We start from the raw sequence: 26297 nt of genomic DNA on the forward strand, positions 1-26297 counted from the left end.
AGAACATCTGATAAGATTGGAGGCACAGTTTGAGGGAAACAAAAACATCAATAAGCTTATTGCCGAACACCTGACAACCAAAAGGGCTAAGCAAATCAGCGACAAGAGAAGACTGCTGCCCAGGAAGCTGACAGGTGGGACTGATGAGGAACCTGGGGTGAGTCATCGCACCAGGAGAGCAGCTAGGACCTGGGAACAGAACCTGGGGTGGATCATCTGCCAGGGAGGACAGCTGCCAGAGGGAAAACAATGGCCAAGATAAGGGGACACCTTGATAAGAAGAACAGCTGCTGCCGGGAAGCCATCGACCAGCAGAGGGCGGGGGAGCTGCAGGCTCATTATCACAAGGTGCTCGAGGAACGCTTATCAGCTGGAGCAATGAACACCTTCTCCGGAGCATTCAAGCAATTAATGGACGGCCAGGAAATCCAGCCAGTGGTTAACCAAACATCAAAGGACTGCTTTGGATGCTTGGAATCGATAAGCCAGATAAGAACAGCGACCCGTGGGAAAAATTACAAAAATAAACAGGGGACCCAGGAGAAGGAGCCAAGAAAGCCGTTTCAGAAATGGATGAAGGAGAGGGCGATCCAAAGAGGTAATTACCTATGTTTCCAGCGTTTATTCTACCTGGACAGGGGGAAACTAGCTAAAATTGTTTTGGACGACATGGAATGCTTGTCCTGTGATATATCACCCAGCGAAATTTATTCGGTATTCAAAAGCAGGTGGGAAACACCTGGTAATTTTTCTGGCCTTGGGGACTTTGAAATTAACGGGAAGGCTGACAACAGTGCCTTCAGGGACTTAATCACGGCTAAAGAAATTGAAAAGAATGTGCAGGAAATGAGCAAGGGCTCGGCTCCGGGTCCAGATGGGATTACTCTTGGGGACATCAAGAAGATGGATCCCGGATATTCCCGGACCGCCGAGATCTTCAACCTATGGTTAACATCTGGGGAACTCCCGGACATGGTGAGGGCGTGCAGGACTGTTTTAATTCCTAAATTAATCAAACCGGACCGTTTAAAGGACAATAATAACTGGAGGCCTATCACGATCGGTTCCATCTTGCTGAGACTCATCTCCAGGATCATAACAGCCAGGCTGAGTAACGCGTGCCCCCTCAACCCAAGGCAAAGAGGCTTTATCAGAGCAGCAGGATGCTCCGAGAACCTGAAACTCCTGCAGACTATAATTCAAACTGCCAAAAGAGAGCACAGACCGCTGGGTGTTGTATTTGTGGACATTGCCAAGGCCTTTGATACAGTAAGCCACCAGCACATCATACATGCTTTGCAACAAAGAAAAGTGGATCCCCACATCCTCGGCCTGGTGAACAATATGTACAAGAACATCAGTACGTATGTCACCACAAAAGGAACGCACACACGGACAAAATCCAAATCAAGGTGGGAGTAAAGCAAGGTGACCCACTATTCCCCCTTTTATTTAACCTAGCAACAGAGCCCCTGTTGGGCAAGCTGGAAGAGTGTGGCAAAGGATACCAACGAGACGGCAGCAGCATCACAGCAATGGCATTTGCAGACGACTTGGTTTTATTGAGCGACTCCTGGGAAAGCATGAAAGCAAACATCGCAATACTAGAGACCTTCTGCAATCTCACCGGTCTCAAAACACAGGGGGAAAAATGCCACGGCTTTTACATCAAGCCCACTAAGGATTCTTACGCCGTCAATAACTGCGCTGCTTGGACCATCAACGGCACACCCCTGAACATGATTGACCCCGGAGAATCTGAGAAGTACCTCGGCCTGCAGTTTGACCCCTGGACTGGGATAGCAAAACCCAATCTCTCGGCGAAGCTAGACTTCTGGCTCAAACAAATTGATCAAGCTCCACTTAAACCTCTGCAAAAGCTGGATATCCTCAAAACATACACCACCCCTCGACTGACCTACCTGGCAGACCACTCAGAACTGAAGGCAGGGGCCCTCGAAGCCCTGGACCAAAAAATCCGAACAGCGGTCAAGGACTGGCTGCACCTGCCCTCGTGCACCTGCGATGCCATCTTGTACTCGAGCATGAATGACAGCGGTTTGGGTGTTACCAAATTGGCAGGGCTGATCCCCAGTGTGCAAGCCCGAAGGCTGCATCGGATTGCACAGTCCTCGGATGAGACAATGAAGAATTTCCTAGAGAAAGATCAAATGGAACAAATGTATAAGAAACTATGGATTCAAGCTGGAGGGGAAAGCGAGAAGACGCCCTCGATTTGGGAAGCACTGCTGGCGACAGAACCATCCAACAGTGCAGACACAACTTCGGAGTGGGAAGCACCGATCCTGAAAAGCAAATTTCCTAAACCATGTGATTGGAGGAGAAAGGAATTAAAAAAATGGACCAAATTAGTTTCCCAGGGCCGTGGAATTAGGAATTTTGAAAGTGATAAAATTAGTAATGATTGGCTTCAGTACTATAGACACATACCTCACAGGAAACTCCTCACTGCATTACAACTCAGGGCCAATGTCTACCCCACGAGAGAATTTCTCTCACGGGGTAGAGAGGATAGTTCCATCAAGACATGTAGACATTGCGCTGCGGACATTGAAACGTGGGCCCACATCGTCGGCTTTTGCCAAGTGACGCAGGACGCCCGAATCAAGAGGCACAATCACATCTGTGAGAGGCTGATTGAGGAGGCGCAGAAGAGGGACTGGGTAGTGTACAAAGAACCACACATAAGGGATGCCACCAAAGAACTGTACAAACCAGACCTGATATTTGTGAAAGACACTCGTGCACTTGTCATGGATGTGACGATACAATACAAAGCAACCAAATCTTCCCTGGAAGAAGCCGCTGCAGAGAAAGTGAACAAGTACAAACATTTGGAAACCGAGGTACGAAACCTCACCAATGCAAAGGACATTGTTTTCATGGGCTTTCCCCTTGGGGCGCAGGGGAAATGGTACAAGGGAAATTCTGAACTTTTGAGTACTCTTGGCCTCCCTAAATCGAGGCAGGAGTTGGTAGCAAAGACTTTATCCACAGAAGCGCTTCTATCATCTGTGGACATTGTACATATGTTTGCCAGTAGGGCCAGAAGATTGCCAGGGTAGATGATTTTTTGTATTGTTTTTGTATTTTGAATTTTCTTGTAGATTTGTTTTTGTTGTTTGTACTATTTTTCTTTGTATTGCATTTTTGTAAAAGGTTTTATACGTTTTTGTATATTTTTCAATAAACTTGACAGTAGCTAGGTTGGTAGGGAAGCCACAAGCCAGTTAGGTAGCTCATAGTAAGTAGGGACAGAGACTTTTTAATTCATAAAAATCTGGCCAGGCGGCCAGTGGCAGCAGTGGCGAGGCCACAGGCGCCGCGCACCGCGCTGCCGGTTCTAAGAGAGAGCTCGTGCGGCTGCCCCAGCTGGCCTGGGCCGAGCCCTCCTGTCCGTGCTGGCGGGTGCCGGGTGCACCGGGTCTCCTCGACCTGCTGAGGGACGGAGCGGGCCTTGCCCCTCCGCCCCTCGGCCAGGCGTCCAGCCCTGGGGTAGACCTGTTGTCGTGCCTCTGGAGGACACAGGGTAGACCTGTTGTCCCGGCCTGACTTGGCCTCTGGGGAGCATGGGGTAGACCTGTTGTCCCGGCCGGACTAAGCCTACAGAGACCCAGGGTAGACCTGTCGTCCCGGGCTGCCCTCGCCCCCTGGGCGCCAAATACCGGGCAGACCGACCCCCGCCATGGGACGTCTGGGCCCGTGGCCCGGGCCGGGCCTGCGAGCGCGTGTCAGGCGGGCGGCGCGCGCCTCGTGGTTGGACCCGCTCTGGAGGGCCCGCTGGTGGACTATCGAACCGAAAGGCTCGACGAGAGCCGAACGGGAAGCTTCTCAGAAAAGGGAGGGCGCTAAGCCTCCCGCTGCCACCGCCCACCCGCCCGCCCCGCCTCTGCGAGGGGCTCTCGTCCTGCGTGCCAAAGGCCCTGACTGCCTCGGTGTCGGCCGGCTCCCCGCACTGTCGCCGCTGCTGTGCCAACTGGCGGTTGGCAGCCTGGGCGGAGGCGGGACTCGTCTGAAGGTGGCGCCTGGGAGTCTGATGGGGAAGGGTGGGGCGCCCCGAATCGCCGATGGGCAGAGGCCGCCGCGAAAGAGAGGGCAGGGGCAGAGGCAGAGGCAGGGGCACGGGGACGGGGACGAGGACGGGGAAAGAGGGGATGCCAGAGGATGTGCGCGTCCGTGTATAGCGTGTGGGCGGGCAGGGAGCAGTTCCCCGCATGGGTCGGTATGTGCAGCAGTGTGGGGGCCTGAAGGGGTGGCGTCGGGGCATGAGCGTGTGGAGTGGGGGTGCGTGTGTGTCACAGCGTCTGTCTCTCCCTGTGTGCGCATGAGGGCCGAGGGCCGGCGGCTTTGTGCCGGCCCCGGGCGCCTCGGCGCCGAGCCCCCGCGGCCCCCCAGACTTGCGCCAAGGGCCGAAGACCTCTGCGTGCCATGAAAGAACCAACCCTCCCGAAAGCGGCCGCCCGTGTGCGAGCCAGCGGTGGTGCTGGCGGCAGCCGCCCCACCACCGCATGTACTGGCAGGTGGGCAGAGCGGGGCGAGTCGCATCAGGGGCGGGGGGGTCGGGTTGTGTAAGGTCCCGGGGGCGGGGGGACGGGACGGGGTGGGGGCGCTCTTTTGACACTTGGGTGTGTCAGCAGCAGGCAGAGCACAGGGCACATGCTGCCCGTCAGCTCAGCTGGTAGCGCGCTGGATACAAAAGGAAAATAAATAACATTTGCCAATATTGGGATTGTTTGTATTTTTTTCCCCGCCCCCCAGATAGGTTTCTCCTTCCAAGCAAACAGAAAAGCCGTTCTTTCAGGAAAGGAGAAAAGAAAAAGGGGGGGGCAAAAACCCAAGAAAACCCAAATCCAAACCACAAGCCCCCCACCCCGCCGCCCAAAAAAAAAACCCCAACCTCTAAACTCGGCATCAAACAAAGACAAAGAAACCGCGGTGGGGGGGGACCAAAAACCCTGCTCCCCCTAAAAACCCCCACAACCCCACAACCCAAAAACCAAAGCAAAGCAAAGCAAAGCAAAGCAAAAAGCCTCCCCCCCCAACCCACCCCACTCCACCCCAAAAACAAAAACAAAAACAAACCCCAAAACAGCAAAAAAAAAAAAAATCAAAAAGATGGATGGCTCTTGATAGTGGGGGCTTCATAGGGTGGGACGGGGCTGATAGCGCCCTCCGGCTCCGGGCCGTTATGAGGCTTTGAGCCTACCCCAGCAATGGGGTCGCCGGGCACGGGGAGGCGCCCGGGTGGCGGGCGCCGACCTGGGGACAACCAGTGTAGCCCGGCTCTGGCCCGGTCCTGGCTCCTGTCGTTGACCGGACTCTGGGGCCGCCAGGGGCAAAGCGAGGCGCCTGGGCGGCGGGCGGCCCCGTGCGGACCCCGGGTCTGCCCTGGCTGCCCGGAGTGCACCAGGTCTACCCTGGGCAGGCGGGGTAGACCCGGTGTCTGCTGGGGAGCCAGGGTAGACCCAGTGTCCGCCGGGGCAGCGGGGTAGACCTGTTGTCCACCACAGCAGCCGGGTAGACCATGTGCCCACCTGGGGATCCGCCGTGGCAGCTGGGGTAGAGCCTGGGGTGGACACCAAGTCTACCCCGGTTGCCGCGGTGGATACCAGGTCTACCCTGGCTGCCGCGGCAGAAACCAGGTCTACCCCAGCTGCTGCAGCAGATAACAGGTCTACCCAGGCTGCCCAGCAGGCACCAGGTCTACCCTGGCTCCCCAGGTGGACAACAGGTCTACCCCAGCTCCCCAGGTGGGCAACAGGTCTACCCTGGCTCCCTGGCGGACACCAGGTCTACCCCGGCTGCCACGACGGACAACAGGTCTATCCCGGCTGCTGCGGTGGACAACAGGTCTACCCCAGCTCCCTGGGCAGACAACAGGTCTACCCTGGCTCCCCAGCGGACACCAGCTCTACCCCAGCTGCCACGGCGGATCCCCAGGTGGGCACATGGTCTACCCGGCTGCTGTGGTGGACAACAGGTCTACCCCGCTGCCCCGGCGGACACTGGGTCTACCCTGGCTCCCCAGCAGACACCGGGTCTACCCCGCCTGCCCAGGCGGACAACAGGTCTATCCCGGCTCCTAGTTGGGCACCAGGTCTACTCCGGCTCCCCGGGTGGACACCAGGTCTACCCCGGTGCCGGGCTGCCGGAGGTCGGCGCAGCCCCCGGGCAGCGGGGGCCCACCGGGGACAACAGGTCTACCTCGCTCCGGCGGGACTTAGTCCGATTTCGGCAGGCGCCGGGTAGACCTGTTGTCGCGGCCGGCCGCAGAAGTTCACCAAGGGGTCGCTGTTGGCGGCCGCCTCCAGCGATGTCATGGTAGCAGGCGGCCTGCGGCGGCGCGCCTTCCCGGTTGAGTTCCATTTGTCCTCTTGGAGGCGTCGGCGCCTTTGGACTCGTCTGTCCGTACTATGGGAGCGAGGTGACGGGCCACATCCCCGCAGGTTGAGCCAGTGCCTGTGTCTGAGGCAGAGCGGGGCAGCTGTGCCCGCGGTCACCGGGGCGAAGGGAGCTCTGCCTAGCCGGGATGAGTTGCGTGGCTTCGTCCCGGCTCCCGTCCTGCCCAGGGAAGTGGGTACAGTTGGAGAGCCGAGAAAGAAGGGCGCTGAGAGGGGATCCTGAGAGGCCGAGAGAGAAGGGGCGAGAGAGGATCCTGAAAAAGACCCAGAGAGAAGGCCAAAAGACAAACACTGAGAGGCGAGAGAGAAGGGCGGAAGACGAGCGCTGAGAGGCGAGAGAGAAAGGCGGAAGACGATCGCAGAGCCGCTCGCCTGCCGAGGCGAGGCAGAAAGATGAGGCTGCCAGCGTGTCCCGCTCAGGCCCGGCTTCTGTTGGCTCTCTGAAGGCGACCACCCTGGGTCACTGGCAGCGGGCGAGGCGGCGGCGCCACATCCCTTTTCTGCCTGGCCCTAAGCCAGGGCCCACTCAGCGGGCACGGTTTTTGACTTTTTGGGCTGTCGGTCCGCCTCGGAGGCTGGCAGCCGGGGCTGGACGCGTCCGGGCCTTTTCCCGGGCCTTGCCCTAGAGCCCCGAGTGCCGCCTGGTGGGCCAAGGTGGTGGCATCCCGTTCCCTGCTCCCGACCTGTTGGCCAGCATGTCCAGGGTGTCCGAAGGGCGGCGGAAACATGCCGTGGGGCGTGCGGCCTGGCCTCGGCCCGCCAGCTGGCTCGAGGGGCTCGGTGACGGCGGTTGCCCCGTGAGGCGCGGAGCCGGGGTGGCGGCGCCCCGGCCCCGGCCCTGTGTTGTTGAGGCCGTTCCCCCTTCCTTGGCCTTAAGCCGGGGACCCACGTGGCGGTCGGAATTTTTCAGGGGCACCGACGCGGGCCGCGGTGGCCAGCCAGCCCTAGCACAGACCCGGAACCCGACAGAGAGCCCTCCGGAAGGTCCCGGGCAAGGCAGTGGCGCCTCGCCCACCTCGGTCGTGGACGGATCGAATGAGCCGCTTATGCCGGGCGGGCTGGGTTGCCACCCGAGTCTGTGGGTTTTTTTCCTTAGGCGTGCCGGGTTGCTGTCAGAGTGGGGGTGTGCCCACCCGGCCTCCACGGGTTTTTTTTTTTTATCTCTCGCGGCTCTGAGCCGCGGCACCGAGAAGCGCGCGACAAAAGTGCGCGAGCCCAGAGTGGAAGCGATGGTGGATGGAGAGAGAGAAGGGAGAGCACCGAGATTGCTGGTGGGCGCTGGTGGGGGAGCGAGAGGCGCGTGCCATGACCCCCGGCCCGGGCCCGTGGCCCCTGTGGCTAGCACGGGTCATTGCCGAACACGCGCTGCCATGTGCCTTTTTGTCATGCCGTCCCCACCCCGTATTTTATTTCCGTTTGTTTTTTCTTGGAGGGGGGGAAGCTGACTGCCGTGAGGCGGGCGAAAGCCGGTGTCCCGTGGCCCGGTCGGTAGCACTTTTCTTGCATGCTCAGACTGGGTTCCCCGGCCGAAGGGGGCCGAGAACCCCCTTCCCGGCCCGGTGGTCCGGTCCTGCCGTTGCCTAGCTGAAGGGAGCCTTCAGTTGTGGGTGGTTGGCAGCACCCCCCGCGCTCCCAGTGTTGTCCCAGGATCGTGGCCGTGGGGCCCCTGTCGCGATCGATGAGGCTTTTTGGGTGGCGTCAAGAAGACGGTAAAACTTGACTATCTACAGGAAGTAAAAGTCGTAACAAGGTTTCCGTAGGTGAACCTGTGGAAGGATCATTACCGGTGGGGGCCTCTCGTGGGGCCCGCTCCGTTCGCACGCTCGGCCCCTTGGCACGCCGGCAGCAGTCGGTGCTGGGGGCCACACGCCCTTCCCGAAGGCGTCCCTGGGGTCCAGGTACTGGATATCACCAGGAAATTCCCTAATGACTAAATGAACTTCATCTGTTCACCACGGTCTGGGGTACAGTGACTGTGAAATAACAGAGCTCTCAATATTTGGTGAAACAAGGAGGGCCATCAACAAAACTTCCACTGGGGACTTCTGGAGGGCAGATCCGGCCTGTTCAAGAGACTGATTTGGACAGTACCCTGGGCAACAGCCCTTAAAAACAAAGGGGTCCCGGAAGGATGGACATACTTCAAGAAAGAAGTCTGGAAGGCACAGGAACAGACTGTCCCTGTGGGTGGAAAGACAGGCTGATGGGGAAGACAACCAGCCTGGATGGGCAAGGAGCTTTTCAAGGAACTAAGGGGAAAACAAGAGGGTGTATCCCCTACGGAAAGAGGGTGAACTGTTTAAGGATGTTGCCAGGTGATGTAGGAAGAAGATTAGAGAGGCAAAAGCCCAATTAGAACTTAAAGAAATCCAGTCATCGCAACCAATCTTCCCTTCCCAAAATGCCATCCTTTGGTTGGAGTATCAATGGAACTGGAATGCTAAGTGCTGAGCTCCTGAAGCCCAGGGACACACACCCCAGTGCCAGGCATGGTTTACTTGGCCTAAACCATTCAGAAGCACCAACACCCCCCTCAGGCCACGCATCAGTTTCAGTCTTGGGCCATGGATCTCACGGAAATGCATCTTTCACACCAACCTCCTCTTCTCTTCAATCTCTCCTTCCTCAGTAGGAAAAGCCTTCCACTGGAAGTGGGCTGTGATGTTACTCCTGTTTTCAATGAACATTGTTTTGTGGCTTGACATGGTGATGAAAGTCTTCTCAAGCTCCACGGAATTTGTGCTCAACCCAGCATTGACTTCTACAGCATCTCCGCGGAGGTTTGTGTGGATATTTTCTTCACCTGGAACAAAGCAAAGGGGAGACTTTGCTCAGCTCAGTTGCTGATGGAAACACAAGGAACAGAGCAAACCACAGGTCACAGAAGGAAATGTCACAGCTTTTAGCTGTGCTAGCAGTTCTGTGGATCAGTCCATTTATCACGTCCTGACAGCTCTGTGTGCGCAGCGTGAGGGTGTCCTGGGCACCTCCTAAACCACCTTATTTCTGAGAGCGTTTGTAGAGATTTGGCCCCAAGGTGACAGTATGCACAGTGAGATTTGTCAGATGTGCTCCAGTGACCCACTCAGATCACACTGAGGAGCCCTGTTCAGTCCTGGCTTGCCCAGGGTCTCCCCTGGGCATCCCACGAGACTCTTGTCTCTCCTGATCCCTTGGATCCCTTGCTGCTGACCAGCAAACACGCCTGGGAGCATGTGGGCAGCAAAAGGAGGCCCAGAGGAACAAGTGACAGCCCACAGCAGGAGGGGACACAGGCAAGGAAACACAACCAGCCTGGCTCTGCAATTTGACAAACCACTACAAAATGAACACCATGAAAATCATCATCACCAAACCCACAGCAGCACCAGTCTTGAAATATTTTATATTGTTCTGATCGCAAAAACCAAGCTGCAGCATTTCAAATGAAATAAAAAACAGACAAAGGAAAGATTAATACGTTTAAGGAAAGATTAACACAGAGCAGCTTCCATATGAAGGCTGAATGGGATTCCTCAGTCTAGAAATCAAACAGGAGATAGATATGAGAGGTTTGAAACAGCATGAACTGCCTGGGAAATGGGGACAAGGAAAAATTTGATTTGTCACCAAACAGGAACTCGAGGGCCGGAGAATGTTATTAGACAGGAGCTAAATATATGTGTAGAGGGCCACACAGACAAAGGGTCTGTGACAAGCCAGTGGAGAAGCAACATATGGGACAGAGGTGTGCAAACAATCCATTGCATTGGAGTTTGATGGAAACCTCACACCTCACCTACAGCACTGCCCAGGAATGAAATAAAATTTCACCCAGGCATAGCCACATGGTAGTGGAGAATCAGGGTTCCTCCTTCCTCCACTCAGCAACTCCCAGCAAAACAGGAGTCCAAAACTCTTAGCCCTGTTAGAGGGGATCCACTTGATCAAGCCCCTAAATACCAAGGAGTTCTCAGTTTGCTTTGGGGTAAAGCTGGAACAGGGGAGGGACCTCAGGAGGGAATGGAGGGGGATGGGACAACAGGGAGTGATGGTGGAGAACTGTCCTGTGCCCGTGCAGGGCCCAGCACTCACCTGTGCTGCAGCACACTGCCAGGGACCCACAGTGGTCACCCGTGGTCAGCAGGTGAAATCCCACTGTCACCTGCATGGTGTCACCAGCATCCAGAATTCCTATGGCTGGTGACATGGAGAAAGGACTGCAACACTAAGAGAGGGATCAGGGCTCGGGGAGACACCTGGGCATGAGATTCCTTCTGCACTGCAGCTCACCTCAGCTCACTTGGTGTGAAAAATGCACATTATACGATAGACTGTTTGCAAATACTAAAATGAATATAATATGTGTTAGGTTGGGAAATTGTTTTGTAGTACTGTATTAATCCCTTTTAAGTAGTGTGTTAAATGTAGTTTTAGGCTAGAACATCATATTAAAATAGAAACTACGTGATGTAAGATATTTTTTCTAACTAGCTCAAGAAATGAACAAGAAAATCAAGAAATGATTTAAACAGAGATAACAGCAACAGGACACCCAAAATCCCAAGAGAAGAACTACTGCCCCCCTATCAGGAAGAATCAGACTTCATGGGGACTGAGATGACTGATTACAAGATGAGGGGGGAAGTTGACAATAAACAGAAAAATACCTAGTTTGAAAGGAATGTTTGCATTGTGTATGAGAGATATGAATATGCAACAGGCTATTGCTTTTAAGGATTAATCCTTTGTTAGCAAAACCTGTTAGCAAAACCTGTTCTGTGGCAGAGCAGAATGCCCGGATGTCCTTAATTCTTTGCTTTTTTATTGTCCCTTTATTGTCCTAACTCTGATTGTCCAAATTCTTATTGCTCTAATTTTTATTACTCTTTTTAGAACTATTTGATTACTGTTGAATTTTTAAAACTTTAACAAAAGGGATTGGCGTTTTTCACACTTGGGCAAGCAGGGAGCAACCCAACCACAGTCAGCAGAAGACAGGGCAGGGTCAGAAACAGCCACTGAGCCACTTCTGAGGAGATCCAGCCCCCACAAGATGCTGTGGGATAAAATGACCTCACCTCCCCCATACTCTGCATCCTGCCCTCTGCAATGAGACTCAAGGGTCCCACTGCCAGCAATCCCATCAGAGAATGGTTTGTGAAGAGCACAGAGAGGGTTCAGAGCTACCTGCATGCACAACTTGACACTGAGTGCCTCAGGAATTTCTCCTTTTCTGATGTTTATAGAACTCACCTCAAGAGATGCAAATGTTAGGGCACTACCTGTCCTGGGATATTACAGCCTAGGAATCAGACAGGGAGAAGGAACTTTCCCTTGAAGACCAAGGAATAATTACTGCTGAATTTGCAGTGTGGTTCTTTGGTTTCTTTTACCTTGAAAACATCCTGATCTAGCCTAAAAGGGCACATTTCATCAGCACTTCAATGAAAGCTGCCCTAAGAAAAGGAGCAATCAAAACTCTGAAAGAGTGCAAATGCACATTAGAGCAATACAGTGACATGGAAACCCAAAAGGAGGATGCCATGTACAGTCTGAAGGGTCCAATCCCAGCTCAATGAAGCACCATGAGCAGGAGCACACCAAGGAAGCAGAACAGGAGGTTTCTGTGTGTTTACCAGCAATGCAGTCTGGGACTCTGGGCTGTCATCCCGGCTGGTAACTGTTGGCTTGGCCCACCTAACAAACTCTGTGCAATGTGTTGGAAATGCTTCTGCAAACGTGTTGGTGCACTTTGGATTTAACAGGAGCAATCAGGATTGGTCACCAGGTGAACAGCTCTTGCCTGACAAACAAAAGACTGTGCTTTGATGCTCAGGGAGAGCTCAGGGGAAATGTGCTTCTGCCCAGCAGCTGCTGGGCTTTGTGCTCCTCTACAGCCCCACTGAGGAAACAAAAGTTCCTGGCCTTGGTGCTTTGCTGCTGGTCAATCTGTCACTTACAAGTGTGTTCAGGGGACTTTGGTGATGAACCATCACACACAAAAATAAGGAGAACATCTGAAAAGCTGAACTTTGCTCATGTCAGCAGTGACAGCTGATGAACTTGCTCCAGGTTCTGCTCATTAAGGACCTCTTGCTGCAATGATGGGCCTAACCTGTTCTCATTCCCACTGGTGAGAACATCACTGCTGGCTGATGGAGAAGCCTTGGGCCAGCAATGTTTATGTGCTGGACGTCAGGCTTTGGAGAGAGGGGAGGAAAGACAAGGCCCCAGCAGCCCCAGAGCTCCTGCATCCGCCCCAGGGGTGATGCCAGGACTGCTGCAGCTCTCTGCTGGGGCTCGAGGGGATCAGTGCCTGCTGGGGGCAAGGCACAGGATTTTGTTCTTCTTCTTCTGCCAGAAATTTCACTGGAACAGAGAAGCTGCCACTTAAGGGAATCCCTGGCCACACTTCAGCACTGCCTCCATTCCATTCCATTCCATTCCATTCCATTCCATTCCATTCCATTCCATTCCATTCCATTCCATTCCATTCCCACCTCTGCCCCATGTTACATGCTCCTGCCCTCAGATGGCAGGATGGCAATAACACTCCTGGGGGTGACTTCAGGGGTTGCCTGAGAAAGGAGGTATCTTCTTATTTTCAAATTATCAGGAGAAGAGGATCCAGCCAAATTCAGGACTCAGTTTTCAGGACTGAAAAACGGAGTGCAATTCAGCCCCTGCCTCTCCTACATCCCACCCTGGGCTGTACCCACCAGACTCCTCTGTTCCTGCTGTAGCAGTCATCTCTCACACAGACCTGGCTCCCCAAAACCCAAGGACACAAGCTCTACTCCTCTGAATTTCAGCCAACATCACTAAGCTGCACCCTGAGCCCAGAGATAGAAGAGCTGTGAAGGAGACATCCCTGACACTGTAATAACCAAATGAAAACCAGTGCCAAGAGATGGGGCAAGCAGGCTAAATTTTGGCCTTTTATCTGTTCATTGTGAGCTGTTCCTTAAGATAGTTCCCATCCTGTTAGATCTGTCCTTTCAATGAATCACTACTGCACCCAACAGGCAAAAAAGAGAAGGTATGGAGGGGTTTTAATAGGTTGTTCTCTTCTGCTTTTAAATTAGGTCCATTGGGAAGATTGTTTGCTTGCATCTAAAGGCAGGTCCAGATCTCCCAATGGCACCTTGCAATCCCCAGACACTGCTCTTGCTTTGAGCAGTGTGTTTGCTCAGAAGATTTCCAGAGGTCCCCTCTGGAAAAGTTATTCTATACTTTTATTTTCTAAAACAGCCCAAATTCTTTTGACATCTTCACTAAATGTCTCATATTTCCTACACACCTGTGCAGGAAGTACCTATGGGCTGGTGGTATATTGAGAGGCATTGGAAGAGCTCAACCTTCATCAAAGTTCCCAATGAAGAATTAATAATCTTTTGGCAAACATTTAACACAAACCAAAATGAAAAAACAGCAGAAACACAGGGACTTCAGAAAAAAAGAAAAAAGAAATCTCAATGAAAGGGGGCAAAACCTTATTCAGAGATTTAAATCATCTGTTTGAAATTTTAAACTGGCTTTCAAAGGTTCATCATGGAGCAGAAGAGGGGACTGATGCCCCCAGCTGGCAAGGGAAATCAGAACAGCTTTAGTAGCAGAAACTGCACCGGCTGCCTGCAGCACAGCTCATGTTGGGCATCTCATGAGAGGAGCACTGGAAAGCCACGTGCCTGTGGCCTCCCACAGAATGGGCCTATTTGGCCAACACTGCTGAGTAAGCATTTCAGAAGCTGCTTGTGCTCAGGAGGGTGCAAGCCAGCTACCAGCATGTTCCAGCAGCCTCCAGGAAAGCGGGGCCAGAGAAAGCTCAAAGGCTGCATCCTGCTCAGAACACCGAAAGCGAGAGCAGATGTCCTCCATCCTGCTCACTTCCAGCCAGGCTGCAGGGCTGCTCTGGCTCCTTTTGGTGCTCTTCCCCAGCCCTATTATCACCCAAAGGTGTTTTGTGCAAGGACAGATCCTGACCTCTGGGTGCTCAGCTGGTAACAAGCTGCCTGGGTACCGACATTGCAGACCAGCAGAGTCTTCTGGATGCTGCACTTGACTGGACACTTGGAGAAGTCCAGCTGGGCAGGGAAGTCCAGGATAGCTCGGGCACCAATGGCCCGAATTGGCACAACTATCCTTTCCCTTTCAGTGACACAGATGAGCTCATGGGAATAATCCTGCAGGAAAAGAAACTGCCTCAGCACACGGCATTTAGTGCCATCCCCATGGCAGAAGAAAAACCATTTCCTAGAACCCTTCAATGGCATCAATTTACCTATTCCACCCTTAAATGAACACTAAGTTCTACTAATATGTCACATTTTAAAGGCACCGGTGCACTCTGCAAAACCTATCTCAGTGGCATTAAGCTCTTTTGTCACTTGGGTCATCCAGAGAACTGCCCTAGGCCACCACAATTTTAACTCTACATTTTAATGATGTTAAAGAATTCCTAAGTCCCTTCTAAGGAACATGGAGCTAGGGAACACAGGACATTCTTCCTTAGGTGTTACTGCTACGGGCTCTGGGCTCACAGCTCTGCCTGCAGCCTGTACCTGCCCTACACGAGCTCCTTCAGGCAGGTGTCCAAGTCCCCTGCAGCTCAGCAACCTCCTGCTGACCAAGGGCACCCAGAGCCCAGTGTGCCTGTGCCAGGCCACGCTCACAGGCATAGCACATCCTCTGCCCTGGCCCTGCAGCTGTACCATGGTCAGCTGTGCTCTGGGACAGCACAGCTGCAAGGCTGCAGAACAGAGGGGGTGAAAAAGCACTGTCTTTGCTCCAGCCCAGGGGCAGGCAGGGAAGCTGTTGGCAGTCAGGAAGGAGGAAAGCTCTCTGACCTCTTTGTTCCTCTAGCATTTTCCATAACAATTAAATCCCTTCCACTGTACCTAGAGATGGCCCAACATCTATTAACAGCCCTCTGTCATTTTCATCCTGTTCCCTGTTCATCTTCCCATGGCAATGCTCAGGAATGTGCAGGGAGGGGAAGCAGAGCCTGCCAGGCCTGGCTGCAGTGCCTGACAGCACGTGCCAAGGTGTGACTGGCTGCAGGCTGCCTGCCCATGGACTGGAGCCAGGCTCACAGCATGGAATGGGCTGGACCCACAGTGCAGGGAAAACAGTGGCTGTGGAGATCATTCTGTGCTTTGGCTCCTCCAGTTTCACCTTGTTCTCGGCGGGGCTGAAGCGGATGCGCACAGGGGCAGACGCGCCCGGCGGCACGACACGGAACACATCGCTGGAGCACGTGAGCTGGAAGTAAGGGGAGCTCCCCATGGAGACCTTCACCACCTGAGGAAACTGCAGCAAAGACATGGAACAATGATTTTGCCACTTGTGGAAAGAGAATGAGACGAGACCTGTCCATGCCCTGCTGACATCCCTCCTTGGCCCCTTTCCCAAAGCACTTTCAGCTCCGCAGGCACAGGCACATCATTCACAAGGCTGAACTCAAATCCCTTCTGTCTGCCTCCAGCATTTTGGCCAGGGCCGGTAGGGCAGTGCCTGCTGGGAAGGAAGGGCCGAGCAGGTCAGCACCAGCCAGATGGAGACAGAGCACCTGAACCAAGTCATCTGCATATTCATCAAGGCCAAAAACCTGCTGGCTTCTGCCTGCACACAGCCATGCAGTAGTCGTGTTCCAGAGGGGGAATGTGCTCCCTGAAAGCAAAACAGCACATTGGCCTGGGGGAAGGAAGAAATTCCCTTCTAGCAGATCAGGTTTGGGTAGGGACATTCTGGGGATAGAGTCAAGCAGGCAGAGCAGCAGGAGGGGAGGCCTAACACTGTGGCCTTACTGGGAATCAAAGCAAACCTGAAAAGCAAAAGAAAGAACACAGCAAGACAACCCCTAAAACAAGTAGGTGGCAAAGAGAATTTAAATGGGAGGTAAAGCTGTAAGGAAGAATTATAAAACCATGAGAGCAATCAGCTTGCCAAAAGTGACAGAAACACTGACAGGCTGTGCCTATCACTATGGGCCTCAAAGGCATTTTCTGCCTGGAGAAACATGACCAGCACTGACTGACAGTGTGGTTCCAGGATGAAAAGCCAATCTTGGCTCTCCAGGCCTTCTTGCTGCCTGTGCAGGCAAGCTGGGCTGCTGGGCATTCCTAACTCCAGCCAGCAGGCCAGGCTCTGCCCTCTGGGATACACAGACCCAGAAACCATGCATTTTCTAGCTCATAGATATCAACCCCCAAGCACCAAAATGTTCTCCAAAAGTCTAAACCAATGATTTGGACTCCCTCCTGTCTCTTCCCACCAGCCCACTCTTGGCACAAGCCTCACTTGAGAAAATCTTTCCCTGACTGAAATTCCAATGGTCTCTCTTTTCCTCTTTACAGTGAAACACAACTGCTGACATTTTTCTACTTTCTCCCTCTCAACTCTCTTGGGAAACTGCAAAACAATCACAATTTCTTCAAGTGAAGGGGAAAACCTCCAGGAGCTCATGGCTTTGGTGTGCTGTGGTTCTCCAAAGGGAAAGCAGAGCACTGTGTTGCTTTTGGAAAAGCTGAGCAGAGCTGGATGAAGTGGCAGGAGCCTGAAGTGGCACCTAAAGGCCTCCCACTACTTCTGCTACATCTGCCTGATTGCAGGGCTCTTTCAGAACACAGCTCCTGCAGTGACAATGCTGTTAATGAAAAGTGATTCCAGCATAAAGTGGAGAAGACTCAGCCCCTGAGCTTTGACTGTGAGCTGCACAAAGGGAGCCAAACAGGCTGAGAGAGTGTCCTGGTTCAGGGCAAATTTGGGAGAGAACCCCCAAAGGGCCCCCCTAGGAAATCGGATTCTACCACCCCTCCCCCAACCGGTACAGGAGAAAATACTTCCTTGGAGAAAAGTGGAAAAAAACTGTTAATTAAACAAGAAAACTTAATATTAAACAATAAAACCCCTTGCTGCTCCAAAGGAGATGACAAACCCAGAAAGTCCCCTCCCCAGATTCCAGTTCAGCTCACTCAGTCTCTTATCAGTCCCTCCGGCGCTGGAAATGCCGTGGCCCAGGCCCGGCCCATCCCACCGATGTGAGCTGCTGGTGCTCTTATGGTTGTTCAGTCCAGAGCAGGTGTGAACAGGTCCAGAGAAAGGGGAAAAAAGGGAAAAAAAAAGCACAGTCCAGGGAACTTCTTTGCCTCAGCTAGCTAAACTAACTAAAAAGCAAGAAAAAAAGAGAGCCCTGTCCCGCTGTCTGTTCATCCGCAGAAACACGCAGTCCAGAAGCAGGAATGTGTAGGAGTGAGTTCAGTGTCTGAAAACAAACTGCGCGCCTCCTCTCCCCCCCTCAATCTTTGAAGCAAGTCTTAAAGGTGCAAAACTTACTATTCAGCATAAACAGAATGAGACGATCGGGGATAAAAGCATCATATAGTCAACCTAGGACAGAGAGGCAGAGGAGCCAAGATTAACCAAGGAGACACAGGATGTGGTACAGACTCAAGGCAAAGCCCGAGAGCAGGTAAGAACTGTACAGCCCTCAACATTCACACCAATCCAGAGCTTGCAAGAGAAGGCAACTCCTTTGGGATAGATACCATCAACACAGGGCAAACCAAGAGCAGGGGAGAATTCCCAGCACAGGAAGATTTCCACCATCCTGCAGAACAAAGGCGCTGAGACATTTTCTTCTGGACATGCTGCAGCAGATAACTTGCTTTGCTGTACACTGCGTCTGCAGGGCTGGACCTGTGCTCACACCGGAGCTGAGAAAGAACAGCTGCTTTGGAACCTCTTCTAGCTGGGACCAGCTGTGGCTCTCAGGGCTTTGGGCAGAGTTTGAGCTTCCCCCCACCACATGCCCAGGTGCCCAAGGGCAGGATGGTCAGAGCAGCACAGCTGAGTGTCCAGCCTGACAGAAGGAATTCCTGTGGCAAAGGGAAAGGGACAGAACACGTGCTCAGGGCTTCAGTTGTACATTGGTTTCACTTGGCTCTGCTTGCACGGCCAGGCAAGACCCTGAAACATCACACACTGTTCCCTACTGCACCAGGACAGCCCCCACCAACAGGAGCATGGCACAAAGAGCTGGGGAGGGGGTCTGCAGCTTCACAGCACTGCTGGGCAACAGAGGCAGGGAGACCAGGGACACCAGGGGTGTTTGCAGCCTTAACACAGCCCAGTGGGTACTTACAGTAAAAGATGTCAGTCTTTCCCTGGACAAAAGATGAGGGGTCGAGCTCTTCTCTGGGACTCCAGAAGTCATTTTGAAGGGAGGGTCTCCCAGATGAGTGGCAATGCCTCAACAAAACTGGAAGAAGCAACAATGGAACTCTGAAAATCCAGAACCCAATTCAAGAGATATACTGGTGCTAAAAATTTGATATGATTTGAAAGTAGCTGTCATGGTTTGACGCTGGCACAATGCCAGTGCCCCCATGAAAATGTATTCTCCCTAGTGTCTGCTGTGAGATGTGACCAGAAATAGAGCTAAGCAGGCTCCAGCTTTGGAATAAAGGAAAGAAATGGATTAATTTACAAGATGTAAAAGAAACACACACATAGAACTCAGAATGAAAACCTTCCAAAACACATTCCTCTTCGCCCCACCAAATCTCCAACACAGCACAGTAAGACAAAACCTTGGATTCTCAATCAAGTTACCACCCCTCAGATAATCAACTCTCAGTTCATCACCACCACCCTTCAGACAATCAATTCTCAGTTGATTATCAGAAGAGAGGAGAATCTCTTGTACCATAGGCTCTCCCAGGAAACACAGTTGAAACCTCTTGTGTTTCCATGTCACATGTGGCACCGCCCGGAGAACATTTGCCACCATGCCCTCTTCCTTCCATGCCCAGTGCTCTCACCACTGTGCTTGGACCAGGGCTGCTTCCAGGGTTCCCCTCTTAAGGATGCTTTGCCCAGTTCCAAAAAAGCAACAGTCTCTCATTTTTAGGACACGTGTCCCCCCCCAATTCACCCCCTGGCGCCGAGGGGGTCTCAAGAACCGAGACCTTCTTCTTCACTAAAGATCAAGGGCACTACCACCCTCCTCACCTGTCGTCTCTGTTCCTGCCACTCCTTCACATAACATCACTGCACTCTCTTGGCTCCAAGCTATTGCCTGCCCCCAATGCAGCCTCTGTGTTTCAGGAAGAAAAAGGTTCTGTCCACAGCTATACAAGACAACTCCAGCCAAAGGCCACTCCATCCTCTCCTCCCACCTCGGATTCTTCTGAACTCTTCCGACATTTTTCACTTGAACAAACTTTCACCACACTTGCCCATTTCCTCCCAGTTCATTTCCATCTCTCTTCTCATTGAGATCATTCATTCCCATCATTCAAGAAAAGGGTTAAAATCTCAGCCTCTGCCTGCCCAGAACTCCCATGACTTCTCACCGAGCCCCGCTGCACCCCCCCCTTCTCCTTCTCAGCCGGGCCTGCTGCCAGCACATGATATCAAATTCCAAGGTGGCACAAGCTCAGGCTCCCTCTCTCTCTCTCTCTCTCTCTCTCTCCCGGAGCGGGGGTGGTGGCTGCCCGATGCCTCTCAGTGCTCCTCCACCCTTCCATCCTGCAGGGCCCTTCACCTCCCTTCTCTGTCCAAGGCCCGGCCTACCTCATCCCGGCCACATGGCTTCCCCTCCCCCGCCCAGCCCGCAGCTGGGCAGGGCACGTCTGGACTCTTCACTAACCGGAACCAAGAGAACTTTCTCCTGGCAGTTCTCTGCTTTTAACCCCCTGAGTTCTCAGAGGCGTGTCCATATCCTCAGTGGCCACACCAGGTGCCAATATTCAAATCTGAGTACCGATTGGTTTGACCACAGCATCCCAAAAAACTCACTTCCTTTTTCAACCAGAACAGTAGCTAAGTGCTTGTTTGGTGTAAGTAGCTACTTTGTTAGGCCCCTGCTTGGACTTTTTCTGAACTATCCATTCAAATCTCCATTCACTATGTTGTGCAATTCAAAGATGGATCATACTGCAGCTAAAAATCTGAACATTAATAATAGTTAGAACGGACAAAGCTGTAGCTTAAATATTACTTAAAAACAGCTAGAGTGGACATCCTCTTCTTTAGGCTAAGGCACCCCTGCTCTCTCAGCTGCTCCTCACAGGACTTGGGAGAGACTGGAATGTTATGGCTAATGGCTTAAATATTGTTATGAAGGACTTTCTGCCCATTGTAACAAAACTGTAGAAAGAAGCTGTGACCACCGCAGCCCACCCCTCCCTGAAAATGCCTCCTGACTGGAACTTGGGACTGTGAGTTAAGCTGCCTAGGGGAACTTGGAACAAGACAAAGGTGACACTATTGTCCTGTTATCTCAGGTCTGGGGAGAAGTAAACAAGGCTAGGAGAAAAACCTATCCACAACAAAGCCAAACCCAGCAGCTGTCTGGAAAATCAGCTCTGTCTGGGTTCAAGGTGGGCAAGTCATGGCCACAGACTTGTCTGCTGAGGCCAGGTTTGCACACAAGCCTCCCATCAAAGACCTCCAAGGTGCTCCCAGACCCATTCCTGAGGCCTTGCACCAAATGACTGCAGGGCATGCAAAGTAACACAACCCAATTCATGGCAGACTCTAAGGATATACTAGTGCTAGAGATTTTATATTATTTGAAAGTGGCAATAGACAGAGTCCAACTTGCCCCACCCCAGGGAGGTACCTGGGAGGTCCCACCTTGCCCAAATCTGCATGAATCCATTGGAGTCTTACATTTTGCGAGACCTCACCACAGAGAAGACCAGAAGAGGATTTTATGGCACACCAATGGAATCCAAGGAATGGTGATATTTTCTACCTAATCTGTCTCTGTCACTCTCTTTGTCCCCCCTCTTCCCAACACCCCACCCCCTCTCCCGCTTTTTCTATTCCTTTCTCTCTTCCTCACATTTACTGTTACATAAAATCCAGACTATTGACTTTGACATATGGTCTCGTTTGCACCTCAATTCAGAGGCCTATCCCTAATAATTTTAATAACCAGACAATAACAACCCACTGAAACTTGAGCAGAAATTGTTCACCTTTAAGCAGTTTAAGCAATCACTACAGGAAAAAAAATGTAAAGACTAGTACATTTAGAAAATGTTGCATTTCTTCAGTGCAAAAAACAGCACAATCAGTAGACCATAGTTCATCCACTCAGCTGTGCGTGCCACCGAACTGCTGCACCAGAAGATGGGCATTATCCCAATCCTGCATTTTCCTTTGGCATTCTCTCTCAGAGTGCAGATGAGACAAAACTGAAAATTTCAACTTTAGTCAATCTTTACCTTCAAAGGAAATTCAGGAACCTTTCGCAGAGGCCAAAGCTCTGCACGTGGAGGAACCTTCCTAAGAGGCCAATGCTGTGCGAATTGAGGACTCCCTAGCAGAGAACAATGTCCTGCACGTTTAGGAATCCTCTGCAGAGACCAATGCTCTGCAAATTCACAGGACTCGCTTGCAGAGACCAACGCTCCGTGAACAATTCACTCGGCAAATCGCCCAGCGAAGCCGCCTGCAGGAGCCCAGGCTGTGCACAACCAGCCAGGACCGCGTTCTCAGGCAACTGAGGCCGCGCCGCTGGCACAGACGGTGCCGCCCTGTTTGTGGTCATCAGGCAACCGCGGCACCCGCGAGCTGCTGCCCTTTCCCGGATCCTGCCCGTCCCTCCCCCCAGGATGCTGCCTGGGCTGGGGCTCGGCCTCCCCTGTGGGAGAAGGTGAGTGGGGGTCCCCGGGGGTCGTGTCCCCCCGGGAGAGTGTGTGACTCCCTCATGTCCCCCCCAAGCCGGGGCCACCCCCTTTTCTCTTCCCAGAGTTACTGACCCAACTCCTGCTCCCCCCTGAGAGAGGCTTTGGGGAGCTCCCCGGGGAGGCCCTTTAATCCCTGTTCCTGGGCACAGGGACCCCCCGCATCTCCTTCCCCATTTCCAGGACCCCCTGCACACCCTTATCCTGCCCCAACACTCCCTGCACCCCCTTTCCTGGGTATCCTCCTCTCCCAGCCTCTGGATCCACCGTTTCCACGAGCCCGGGGACCCCCGGACTCCATTTCCGGCCAGCCCGGGGCGTCTCACCCCAAGGCCTTCCTTTGCCCGGCGACCAGTGACGTCACCGGAGACTCCGGTCGCCATTGGCGGGCAGCAAGGAGCGCCGCCAATGGCGGGGTCGGAGGTGGCTCAGGGGGCGGGGCCGCAGCAGAGCGCAGCGATGGCTCCAGCGCTGGGGCTGGGGGCGCTCCTGGGGCCCCGGGGGGCGGCGAGAGCTGAGGGGGCCCCCCGGCACCGGGACTCTCTGATCGCCCGTTCCGCAGTACCGAGGGGCCCCTGAACCCCCATTCCTTGGCGCCGCCATCCCCCCGCCACCCCATTCCCCGGGCATGGGTTCCACCCTGCATCCCTTTATCCGGCACCAACAACCCCCGCACCCCCTTCTCGGCCATCCCGTCTCTCCCAGCCCCAGAGCCCCCTTTTCCTTGTCCCAGAGACCCCCTGGACCCCTGTTCCTCCCTACGGGAATGTGGAGCAGCGGGATGGGGGTTCCCCTCCCCTCCTGACCATGCCGTGCTTCCCAGAGCCGGAATCCAGCGGGAATCTCACCCTGGTGCTCCCCGTGTCTGTCAGCGCTGCCATCGGCCTTGTTCTCCTCATCGGATTCGGTGTCTGGAAGCTCCAATCCGGTTACCCCCAAACCCATCCTGGGGGTCACCGTGTTCTTCTCCCTTCCCAAGACTCCTGGGGGTCCCTCATGACCCACCCAGCCCCCCCAAACTCCTCCTGGATCACCCATAAACCGCATATGGGGATTCCTGGGACTTCCCCTGTGTTCCTCAATTCCCAGGACTTTGGGGGTCCCCCCGACCTGTCCGTGACCCCTCAGATTTCTTCCAGAGCCCCTCTGTGATGGTGGGGGGATGGGGCCTGAGTGCTGGTGCCCCCCTGCCTGCAACAGATCCAGCGTTAAGGGGAGTTCGGGGATCCCTTAGCATTTGGGGTCCCCTGGGCGTTGGGGTGACCCCCTGGGCCCCCCAGGATCCCCCTGAACACGCTGATGCTGCCTGTGCTCAGTGAGGGGGCTCATACCTGGCACGGGGTCCCAGCTCTGTCACCAGCATCACCCAGGTACCCCCAAAATCTCCCAGGAACCCCAAACCTCCTGGAACAACCCAACCTCCCCGGGACCCCAAAACCATCCCTAGACCCTCCAAAAGCTCCACAAGACCACAAAACCTGATACAGAAGCCCCCAAACCCTCCTAGGACATCAAAATTTCCACAGATGTCCCAACACCTCTCCAGACCCCCACGAGAAGGTTCATACCTGGCACGGGATCCCCATCTCTGTCACCGACAGGTACCCCAAAACAGCCTTGGGTTCCCCCTGACATCTCCAAATCCCCCCCTTTGAGACCCCTGAAACCCCCCCTGGGAACCCCCAAAAATCCACCATGACCCCCAAAACCCACGGTATACACAACTACCCCCCAGGAACCCTCCACAACAGTTTATACCCAGCACAGAGTCCCCATTGCCATCACCCAGGAAGCCCCAAACCCTCCCGGGACCCAAAAAACCCCCTGGGACCCCCAACCTTACCAGGATCTCCAACCCCTCTCCGGGCTCCGCTGTCGGAATCAACGGCAGTGCTGTTGCCCTTTTAAGGGGACTTCTAGTGGGACCCGACCAAAGAGGGGGCCCTTAAAGTGCCGATGGTAGAGAGAACCCCAAAAATCCACCCTGCGAGGCAAAACACCCCCTCAAGGGCTTGGAGTGGGGGCCCCATAAAAATGTCACTTAAAGCCATCACAATCCCCCCTTGAAAGGCGCTTGTGTGACTGCGGCCCCAAAAACACCCTAAAATAGGGAGGAAAAAACACCCTTGAAGTAGTGGGATTCCCCCCCCAAACCCCTAAAGAGAGAAAAACTCCTCTTCAAAGAGGCCTGAAGACCCTTAAAGGGCCTTGTTATGAACAACAAAAGGTTACCCATTTTTTTTTAAAGGTTGCAGAGTTCACAACTTAAACCAATAGCTGCCAGGTTGGAGTTCTAACTATTTCTTGTTGATAATTTCGTGTTGTAATCTCCTGTTAACAGTTTCCTTTTAATTACCTGTTCTTGATAGTGCCCTGAGCCATCCCGCCGCTGCCTGGTGACCCGGGAGCGGTGGGGTGCCCCCCCTTCAGGCACGGGTCCCGGCGGGGCCGGGGGAGCCCCACGGGTGGTGCCAGCGAGGACCGGCCCGCCCCGGGAACGGCGGCCCCCCCCACCGCGGCGTGGGTCCCGGCTGAGCCGGGGTGGGGGCCCGCGGGGGTCGCACGGGTTGGTCCTAGGGGCGGGGACCGTCCCGAGTCGTAGCCCTGCTGTTTCCTGGGAGATGGCACCCCGACGGTGAAAAGACGAGATTGACGTGCAAATGTCAGTCGTTAATTCTCTATTGTATCAGTACCACCCCGCCTGAGCCAGGTAGATGGCTTTTCTCCGACAGTGAAAGGAGGGGACCTTGGAATTGACATGCAAATAACCTTGGAGCCAAGATGCACTTGGGCAAGCCCACCACCAAACTCAGCCAATAAACCCCCAAAAACAACGAGCCAACCCAAAATTAAGAAATCAAAATAGTGTCTAGACATCCGGGGTGATGTCTGGAGCCAGCAGAGATGCTGAAAACCTTAATGGCCCCTCACCAGATGGTTGTTAGAGCCAGGACTCTAGATGGGAAAGTGGGAAAGTGGGATCCAGGAGTATCTACCTCCCCGTGCTTTCCTGAGGCGAGGATCCCCAGGTCTGCCCCCGAGTGAACAAAGCTACCCTTTCCTCCTACTCTGAGTCACTCTGGGCAGTGACGACTGCTAAAGGACCTAAAGGGCTTCCCAGCCTTGTGCTGATCACTTTTAATAAAGGCACTAAAAGGAGAAAGATCTCCTGCCCTGTTTCTTTCAGGCCCTGAGGAGGGACAAGATGCCCTCCTCTGCAGGGTCTCTCTGAGCTGGGAACTCTCCCATTTGTCTGCATGTCCATTCCATGCTCGCCCCCGTGCCTGTGGAAATCTCCTCCCTTGCCGTTGTGCAATGTCCCTGCTGAGGCCCGACCTGCACCGGCATAAGCACTGCGCTTATGGCTCCAGCATTGCTTTCCAACAAAACCAAGGCAAGGCAAACTGTGTGTAGCTCATGGTATTTTAGAGTGGCTAAAACTCGCTAAGTCATTTGTGAAAAATGCGTATTTTATGATTGGCTTTTCGCAAATATTAAAATGAATATTATATGTGTTGTGTTAGAAAGTAATGCTGTATTAATTCTCTTCAGTAGTGTGTTAAATATAGTTTTAGGTTATAAGAATTGTTAAACTAGAAACTGTGCTATGTAGGATACATTTTTTAAAAGAAAGGACTTGCAGCGAGATAGCAGCCACAGGACACCTAAATCTTTCGGAGAAAAAGAATTTATTGCTCCCTTATCAGAAGAACGGAACTTCTTCCCGCCTCAAAGGCGCTGTTAGGATTAGGAGGAAGAAGTTGACGATGACCAGGCCGAATCCTGTGTTTGAATGGAATTTATGCACCATGCATGAAGTGTATGAATATGCAACAGGCTGTTGTTTTTAAGGGTTAATCCTTTGTTAACGGGTGTCCTTTTTCGGACTTGTGCTGCCCAGGAAAAGGTACCCGGACGACTGTAACTCTTTGTTTTTATTGTCTCATATTGTCTTAATTCAAATTGCCTAAATTATTATTATTCTAATTGTATTACTATTTTTATAACTATTTTTATTACTATTAAATATTTAAAAATTTAAAAAACAAGTGATTGGCGTTTTTCACAATTGGTAGCAGAGGATGGTTAACACACCTCGCTGGTGGTGCTTTGGGAGAGTCAGAGTGGGGAGGCGCGCCCTGCCCGATTTGGCAGCCTCGCTCTGTTTCCCCTGGAGTGACCATCAGACGCAGGT

The 26297-nt window shown here is 53.2% G+C and overlaps 1 protein-coding gene and 1 pseudogene across 6 annotated transcripts; one reads left to right on the forward strand and one right to left on the reverse strand.

Moving 5' to 3' along the window:
- Window positions 1-26297, forward strand: part of LOC132334705 (zinc finger protein 850-like) — a 1130993-nt pseudogene that overhangs the window by 772966 nt on the left and 331730 nt on the right.
- Window positions 1495-22253, reverse strand: LOC132334749 (hydrocephalus-inducing protein homolog). 6 transcript variants are annotated; one of them, XM_059860849.1, is made up of 8 exons: window positions 19980-20057; window positions 19416-19500; window positions 18547-18663; window positions 15579-15713; window positions 14388-14587; window positions 10497-10621; window positions 9021-9225; window positions 1495-2156 (listed from the first exon to the last, which is right to left on the reverse strand). In XM_059860849.1, exons 3-8 carry the CDS (start codon window positions 18616-18618, stop codon window positions 1919-1921), a joined length of 975 nt encoding a protein of 324 aa, XP_059716832.1. In that variant the 5' UTR covers window positions 18619-18663; window positions 19416-19500; window positions 19980-20057; the 3' UTR covers window positions 1495-1918. The 6 variants fall into 6 exon arrangements, 3 of the variants coding, with proteins under 3 accessions (XP_059716832.1, XP_059716834.1, XP_059716833.1); XM_059860851.1 differs by lacking the exons at window positions 19416-19500; window positions 19980-20057 and adding an exon at window positions 21641-22253; XM_059860850.1 differs by lacking the exon at window positions 19416-19500.

Source organism: Haemorhous mexicanus, chromosome 16, assembly GCF_027477595.1.
Source record: "Haemorhous mexicanus isolate bHaeMex1 chromosome 16, bHaeMex1.pri, whole genome shotgun sequence".
In the NCBI taxonomy this organism is placed as follows: domain Eukaryota; kingdom Metazoa; phylum Chordata; class Aves; order Passeriformes; family Fringillidae; genus Haemorhous; species Haemorhous mexicanus.